The 8,773-nt window shown below is 42.4% G+C and overlaps 1 protein-coding gene across 1 annotated transcript in view; it reads left to right on the top strand.

The window, feature by feature from the left end:
- The first annotated feature begins 80 nt into the window (after positions 1–80).
- NAA35 (N(alpha)-acetyltransferase 35, NatC auxiliary subunit) overlaps positions 81–8,773 on the top strand; it is a 34,130-nt gene continuing 25,437 nt past the window's right edge. Inside the window, exons 1-8 of the mRNA XM_018570247.1 lie at positions 81–199; positions 419–493; positions 2,098–2,265; positions 2,356–2,422; positions 2,501–2,544; positions 2,886–2,936; positions 7,713–7,796; positions 7,893–8,007. Coding sequence (XP_018425749.1) covers positions 104–199; positions 419–493; positions 2,098–2,265; positions 2,356–2,422; positions 2,501–2,544; positions 2,886–2,936; positions 7,713–7,796; positions 7,893–8,007 — 700 coding nt within the window. The 5' untranslated portion in view covers positions 81–103. The remainder of the gene's footprint in view (positions 200–418; positions 494–2,097; positions 2,266–2,355; positions 2,423–2,500; positions 2,545–2,885; positions 2,937–7,712; positions 7,797–7,892; positions 8,008–8,773) is intronic.

The raw sequence follows: 8,773 nt of genomic DNA, 5'->3' as shown, positions 1-8,773 counted from the left end.
CAGAACCTGAAAACTAGCTCAGTCATGAAGGGGTTAAGGCTCAGTTAACATTGTGACTAGTAACATTTTTGTTTGAACTTTCAGCTTTGGTCTGTTTGAGGCTATGTCCGCTATTGAAATGATGGATCCTAAAATGGACGCTGGGATGATCGGCAATCAGGTGAATCGCAAGATTCTGAATTGTGAACAAGCAATAAAGGTCAGTTTCATGCTTCTATTGTCAAAGCAAATATTAACATTTTGCATGTGTTCTATTATTTGGTATCCTTCAGTGGTATTGATGCCATACACTGTAAGCAAGGAAATAATGAAATAACTACTCACAGCTCTAACCAGTTACTGTATTTTTCTTATTCGCTGTGAGCTACTATTGTTGTCTATTTTTTTTAAATGCTTTTTTTTCTCTTTTTGATTGAAGGATGGCACCATTAAAGTTAAGGATTTAACATGGTCTGAACTTATAGGCATAATGGACACTTGTTTTTGTTGTTTGGTAAGTTTTAATTACAGTATTATAGGTGAAATAAATGTGATTTACGTGTATTAGCAGAGTTGGTATAGTTTATCGCCTTAAATTACATACAAACAAATCATCCTGGTGTATAGCAGATTGCCTAACCTGCCTTTAGTGATCCTGGCTGCAGCCTCTAGAAATATTCTATTTTTGTGTGTTACCTTGCATTAAGGTAGCCCCTTCAAGTAAACTGGCTGCCAATTAACCAAAATGTCCCCAACAATCTGACATGCACAGCCATGTTTGGTGATATGCTGCAGCAGATGCAGGTTCTCTTAGGGAGTTGGTGTGCCATTGAAAATGAGTAGCAAGGCAATGCACTACCACATGTAACGTATATTAACGTGTTGTGGTAACATTAACGTAACAGTGTAAATGGGCCCAAAACCATCCTGAAAGATTAGCCTATTTAGATATGATACCTCCCTTTTTGGATGCTAGAGAGTAAGTTAGTCTAATGATGTTTTTTTTTTTTTTTTATGTTAATGGCACTCTGGTGGTGAGATTTAAGAACTTCAGTTCCTGAATCTCCACACCTACAAAGGAGGCTTCCATCTTTTTTCTGATGGAGAATGCAACATTAGGAGTGCAGATGCCCAAAGGTGGATGGGAATAGGGAGAATCACCCTAACCGTCCCCTCCGCTCTTCACAAGACCTCCTGCTTTTCAGATACCTCATCAACTCCTCCCATGCTCGCCTCCAGGACTTCACTAGAGTCTCTCCCATCCTATGGAACTCTCTACCCCAACCTGTCCGTCTGTCTCCCACACTGACTGCCTTTAGGCGATCCCTTAAGACTCATCCCTTCAGGGAAGCCTATCCCACCTCAACCTAACCACTGAACTATCACTTTCTTAAAGAATTCATCCCCACACAGCTACTTCCTCATGTATCACTTGCCCCTCCCTTTTAGATTGTAAGCCAATTCAAGCCCGTGAGGGGCAGGGCCCTCCTTACCATCTTGTCTTGAATTGTATTGTGATTTGTAATGTCTTCCTTATATTGTAAAGCGCTACACAAACTGTTGGCGCTATATAAATCCTGTATAATAATAGCAAACCAGGAGTGAAAGCAGGGAGATTACTGCTGGAGCCTCCCAAGTATTAGAACTACACTTAAAACTGAACAAATGGTAAACAAATATTTCCAAATACAGGTGCCATGTGCATTCTTACTAGAATCTTGGTGCCCTCTGTATTTCTTTTAGATCTGTGCAGTAATCCAACATAAAGAAACTCCTACACATTACCCCTGTGCAGGAGTTTCCTGCAATACAGACCAGTTACTGCTGTTCTCTGTCCTTGTGCAGGGTGACTAGTCTTCTACCTGCACGACTGTAGTTTTCATCTGGCAGCCTTTTAGTGGGTTAGTGCCACCCACAGCTCTGCTCTCTGCATAGGGTATGTGTAGCTCATTGATAATGTCACCACTACTTTTGAAAGGTTTGTCTGGCTTGCAAAGGCATTTAGTGCTCACAAAGTAGCTAACGGGGGATATTTTTAAATGAATATATATGTGCCTGGTGTTTTAACTTTAAATCATCAGTAACAATCAGCGCAGGAAATGTTTTTAATTTTTGCAGATAACCTGGTTAGAAGGTCATTCGTTGGCACAAACAGTTTTCACCTGTTTATATGTTCATAACCCGGACCTCATAGAAGACCCGGCTATGAAATCATTTGCACTAGGAATCCTCAAGATATGTGACATTGCCAGAGAGAAAGTGAACAAAGCTGTTGTTTTTGAAGAGGTACATCATCTTTAAGCCAAATAATCAGTGTTCCCATGAAAGAAGTTAAGTATTTTTTTGTTTTTTTTTAAATTCCTGTTTCTCCTCTAGGAAGACTTCCAGTCCATGACATATGGATTTAGAATGGCTAACAGTGTGACAGATCTCCGGGTTACAGGTGATTTATACTCTGTTTTCTGTTGTTTGTGCAATAATTCCATCCCAAATAATTGATGACTCTGAATTCCATCTTTAGGCATGTTAAAGGATGTTGAAGATGACTTACAAAGGAGAGTAAAGGTATGTTATGCATGAATTCCATTTCTACAATCTAAGAAACCCTATGCTGATATTACAAACATGGGGCCAAATTAAGTAGGTACACCAATTCATTCTCATGCCTTTAAACAAACAGCCTCCCTTCACAACCTATATTCAGGGTGTGGGGGGGAGAATAATGCACAGAGGTCTGAAGCCAGCGCTACAGCTGTCTTGTGGTAAGCAATGGCTACCACTGCATTCTAGGCTATAAACGTTCCTTCATTGGTCACACAATCTATGTTTTTATATGTTGTCTGTTTCTCATCAATGTGCCTTTTGTGTAGGAATAACTTCTGTCTGCAACTTGCTTGTTGTTCCAGAGTACCAGAATTCGACAAGGAGAGACCAGGGATCCAGAGGTGGAACTTGAGGTAAAACAATGTATTAGATATGTGCTTTTGATTTTTGCATTTATGCATGGCATAAAAAACAGACGGGTTTAATGTACATGAAAAAACACAAAATTTACCAAGAAGTACACCTGAGCGGTTGACTGAAACCGGTATACAACATATGCTTAAACTACTAAATGCAAATAAAGCATTAGGACCTGATAATCTACATCCCAAGGTACTCAAAGAACTGAACAAGGAGATAACGAGACCACTGTTCCTCATTTATAAGGAATCCGTAATGGCTGGTAAAGTGCCAAGCGACTGGAGAAGGGCTAATGTGGTACTTATATTCAAAAAAAGGTCAAAATGCCAACCGGGGAACTATAGACCAGTTAGTCTGACATGCATAGTATGTAAACATTAGAGGGAATTATTAAGTATTAGTGGAATTCGTCTGGGATCATGGCAGAGCAGGGGGGCAGAGCAGAGAAACGTCCGTTCTCTGCTCTGCTCTGCTCTGTGTGAGCAATGAGAGGAGAACTTACTCTCGCAGCCATCCTGTCACAGGAGAAGGAGCACAGTACTGTGCTAGAACTCCTGTGTTGGAGGTGACGGTCAATAAAGAGAACCTGCCACCACCAAATGCTATCACACAGGGCTTGTTAGCTCCTGTGTGATGGCAATAAAGTTAAGTGAAAAAATATATATAAAAATGTAAAAAAAACCCACAAACAATAAACCCCGCAGATTGTGCGATCCATGACCGCGTGGCAATGGTGCACCAAACCGTGCAGATGGGCGGTCACAGAATCGCACGCCACCGCCGATTGCGCTGGCAGTGCCAGTCGCACCAGGCAGAATGTGCTGGTTCCCAATGCAATACCGCCTGTGCAGTCACGCAAAATCGTGGTCGAAAACATTGCACCGTGCGTGTTGCGAAAAAGGTACACGTGCCTTTTTTTAGCGATTGCCACGCGGGTGCAACCTCATTGAAATCAATGGGGCCGCACGGCAACCGCTGTGTGCAACGGCACATGATTGCCATGTCTGCACCAGCCCTAAAGTAATTTGGGAAAATTGAATTACCTGCACAAATCTGGTCCCCCTCTCCCTCCCACTATACTTACCTTTCGGCAAACGGTCCTTCCTGTCCGCCAGTACTGGTGTACGATCTGTACCTGTGCCATGTATTCTGAATTTGGCTCGCATATTGCAAGCACTCTTTGGTCAGTGTGGACACCTGACGATGGCGCTGACGCTCGTCTTATTTTTTTGTATCAGGACAAGTAGATTGTCATGAGGGACAAGTGGATCGGGCCCCGCATTAGTCCTTGGACAAGTAGGTTTTTTTAATTTAATTTCCACACCCCTCATACTGTATATCAGTCAAAACTAAAAAGGTAATACTTTACACAAAGTAGTCACACTGCACATCATGTACAGGCATGAATTTCATAGGGATTTGTCTGCTAACTGGAGGCAGCCATGACAGGGAGACACTCGGAACATCCGTTTCAATGTTGGTCAGGTGAGTCAGTTTCTGCTCTGTTTGTACACCTTTCAACAGATATTTCTGTCTAGAATGCTGTGTTTGATTCTACATATTTCGAATAGAGTAAAAATGTTTAGCCTTACTAAATGCAATGGGGGGGAATTGATCAAAACTGGAGCAGCTGTGCATGACAACCAATCAGCTTCTCTCGTCAGTTTGTTCAGTTAAGATTTGAAAATGAAACGGAGATGTTAATTGGTTGCCATGCAAATCTGCTCCAGCTTTTGTCTGCTTCAGTTTTGATAAATTCCCCTTTATAGGGTTTTGTTTTTCATCCACTGCCGTTGTATACTCTTGGGTTACACTGCTGCATACAGAAGGATTGGACACTGGCAAACAAAAATAATCCTTAGACCAGTAATACTCACAGCATGCCTCAGGTTTTTTTTTATAGTGTCTTAGGGAAAAGTCTAACCTATTCAGTTAGCTTTTTTTGTTTTTTCTTTTCAATTCTTCCTTCTTTCTCTTAAATCTAGATTTTTCACTCCTACGCCACTAGCATTGGTCTCTACAATTGCAGCTATCTGGAATAGCCTTTCCTCAGCCTAGCTTTGGACTGCTGTGTCCAGACTCCATTGGGCTGCATGGGTGGCCCCAGCCTACCCTCCCTTAATGGTTCTGGGAATGTTTGTTCTATGCTTTTCTAAAGGTGCTGATGTCTGCATTCTGTTTTATGTACATTTTGCATCTTCCCCTTCAGAGTCGATTTCTGATCTGCCCTTTGGAGGTAGCCGGGCAACCAGCTGAAGTGACCATCAATGGCTCTGATTAGGGGTACTCTCTGTCTCTCCACGTCCTCAGATTTACAATAGACCATTCTCTCGTCTCTTGATACAGCATTTATTACTCTGCATGTAGAAGATCAGCCTGCTGCATCCAACCTTGATTCTTTTAGGCTCCTACAGCTGCTAAGACTTTCCCACTACACCTGCTCTTTCTCTATGGAGATTGGAAGCACGCCAATGGGTCTTGGATTGGACGCCCCCTGAAGGCATACTGGGTCTGTTCGGTTTAGGAAGGATTTTGTTAAACCTTGGTCTATACCCACTGTGGATCCACCTTTCCAGAGAAACCACTAGACTGGTAGAGAGTGTTCTTACATTCAAGAATTCTACTGACCAAAAGGTAGAATATCTATTTAAAACCCAGTTCTTCCTGGTGGGCCCTGCCTTTCCCCTATTCTAGATGTGACCTTAATTTGTCAATCTGTGGTGGAATGATCTAAATCCCTGAAAAGGCATCTCTTCACTGTGACACTGCATCCCTTCGGGATTAAGCATTTGTGGAAAAAAAAAGTCTGAAGCTCTATGCTCGTAGCATCTATGTGTGTCACTCATATGGGTCGGTTGTCTATACAAACACACAGAGCACTCTGATTAAAATGCTGGGAAGCAGACATTTCTCCATGGAGCACCTGACCTGCTAGGTCTTAAAGGGATGACTACCTTTACGACGTACCATTGATGTTATCAAATATATCACTGGAGGACAGAGCCTCCACATGCCTCAATCTAAGAAATCTAATGAAATGTATGCTATAGCTCCTCCTTCTCACCTACTCATGCTGTAGTCATGACAGGGCCATCTAAGCCTGGTTAACCAGCTACCCACAAGGATGGGGTTAAGAAACCTACTAAACCGTCAGGAAAGCCTTTTAATTTAACGGTTTGCCCTCACCTTTCAAAGTGGAGGGAAGGTTTCAATCCATGCAGGCTCTTGGGTAGTTTGCACTTTAGGATTTCATTTGCTGAGAGCGGCCTTTTAGTTGTGCAGACTGATACCTTGCCACCAGGACTCTCTTTAGCGCCTCACCCTCTACCCTTCTTGGCAGCAAACCCACCTCTGCTCCCTTGGGGGACTTCTGGATCTAAAGACCTGTGTCCTAGTTCTTGTGCCAGTTCGGTTTCAAAAGCTTTATTTCAACTTGGCCTCTGTTCTTTCCTTCAGTCGGGTCAGCGGGACAAGGACTTGCTGATCACCATTGTCCTACTAGGTCTCTGACACTTCACTCTCGCCCTGTACCCTGATTGTGTTCCAGGGTGTTTGCTCCAGTTTTTGCCCTAGTGCCTTCTCATAGTATCACCTTAGTGGGACACTGAGACGACCTGCTGTGAAGAAAATGGTCATTTTGGTCTTTGGTGGGTCCAAATGCTTCCACAATTTGACTACATCTTCTTTCGTCAGGAATTAGTGCTGGAAACCATCACCTACAGAAAGTTTAACCTGTATGGTTCTTCAGTAGAAGGGCCAAAAATCCTGTGAGTTGCCCTCCTAGTCACAGTTTTTTTTCTCCAGTCTACTCTCAAACTACCTCAGCCTTTGTGTAGATCAAGATTCTGTGGAAAATCAAAATGACTGCCTCTGAGGATCAGGTAGTTCCTGTCCTGCTGCATCAGTCTTTCAGTTCTGGGTCTGGCAAGGACTTCTCTCCCTACCCTCTGGAAGATCCTGTCATCTGGCATCCAGTTTAGTTTCTCATGATACTTTACCACCTGGTTTTAACCTCTTTTTACCAGGTTGGGTGTTTTTCATATGATCTTCTTTGTCCCTCAATGGGCAAGAAAGAAAATAGGATTTTGGATCTCCCTTTTCAGAGTCCCTTGAGAGCATGATCTTAAACACAGATTGGTAGGACCTGTGTCAGGTCCTACCAATCTGTGTTTAAGATCATGCTCTCGGTACTGATTGCTACAAACTGGGGTGTGCTGGGAGTTATCCTGGGCTCACTTACAGATTTTTCTTGTTTGCCAGTGAACAATCTTACTGTAGGCCTCAATATAAACCGACAGTATGACTTCCTGTGCCCCTTAAGAAAGGGACTTTATGGTGAGTACGAGGGATGCACCGATACCGTTTTTTCAGTATAGAGTACCGATATTTATCTTTCGGTACTTGCTGATACAGAGTACAAATGCCAGTACTTCCGCTAGCATAGAGCCGGCTTCCTGAGCAATCGTAAAGCTGGGCGGCGTGTCATTACCCAACGCCCAGCTTCTTCATTGCCTGGGAAGCCGACTCCATGCTGTTTGGCCAGCTCCATGTTTCCTCGCGGCACTGCCGGTCAGAGGAAATCTCCCTTTGACTGGAAGTTCCAGTATCGGGGAAGGTATCGGCGCATTTGGCCCAGTATGAGTACTAATATCGGTATCTGTGCATCCCTAGTGAGTACAAAAATCCTATTTAATCGTCTGATCTGACCTTGCTATAATGACATTGCTTCACCATGAGAACTTATTATTTTTGTTATTTTGTTTTTCCAGCACCAGCAATGCTTGGCAGTGTTTAGCAGAGTAAAGTTTACCCGGATTCTACTGACTGTCCTTATAGCTTTTACTAAAAAAGAGGTAAGCTGGTTTATCTTTGTGTTCTAAGCAGTCCTTGTGGCAGCATTGTGTACATTCATTTTTATTTTTTATTTTTTTTTAACTCTTGTTGCCTAGATAAGTGCAGTGGTGGAAGCATCAAAACTAATAAGTCAAGCAACTGACCTCCTCTGTGCTATTCAAAACTCACTTTCACTTGGCATTCAAGCCCAGAATGATACCACAAAAGGAGGTGAGAATGTTGTTTTTTGTCAAATGCACAGTTGTCTTGTGTAAAATAAATGGAACGATACCTAGTGATAATAAATTGTAATTTGAGAAGGAAGATATCCTCGCTCCTCCCACTCAGTTCTTCGGGGCATTTGGCACCTTGCACGGTAATGTTTGCTTCTATAAGTATACTCTTTTGTTTTTGAGTAGTATATTATGTTTGACTTCCAGAATGCACAGCAGCATTATGTCATTTTGCTAGATGTGTCAGGTTAGGTCTGTACATAGTTACATAGTATTTGGGGTTGAATAAAGACATATGTCCATCAAATCCAACCCATACATACTACTACGTTTTTTGTTTTGAGGTTGAATTTCCCTGTAAATTCTTCAGTGTGACATTCTTTAAAATATTACCACTGTTTACAACACACTTTTTCCGTTAATTCAGTTTTAAAATGTATGCATACTGGCCTCTGAACCTTCAGGAATAAACGTAAAGTGGAAGTGAAACGGAAAAAAATATTTGCAGGTTAGCAGGCTTTCTATGACATTAGCTCAGTACACAGACTTGGCATCCTGAGATTAAGCAACCTGCACAGGATTTGCGTCACCTGGGCCTACTGAATCATGCAGCTTAAGACTTTAAAAGATCTGGGCGAAGATGGAAGTGCCAACAAGGGGGAGCGCAAAGTTGGAGGGGATTGCTTTTGGCAGGAAAGTCTTCTATAATGTGCAAATATGTTGTGCATACTAGCACAGTATAGCTAAAAGCTTCAGCCCCGCCC

This window comes from Nanorana parkeri, unplaced genomic scaffold (genome assembly GCF_000935625.1).
Source record: "Nanorana parkeri isolate BGI_ZX_2015 unplaced genomic scaffold, ASM93562v1 scaffold1485, whole genome shotgun sequence".
NCBI classification, from domain to species: domain Eukaryota; kingdom Metazoa; phylum Chordata; class Amphibia; order Anura; family Dicroglossidae; genus Nanorana; species Nanorana parkeri.
The sequence above is the reverse complement of the archived record's forward strand: the minus strand, read 5'-3'. Positions and strand labels throughout refer to the sequence as shown.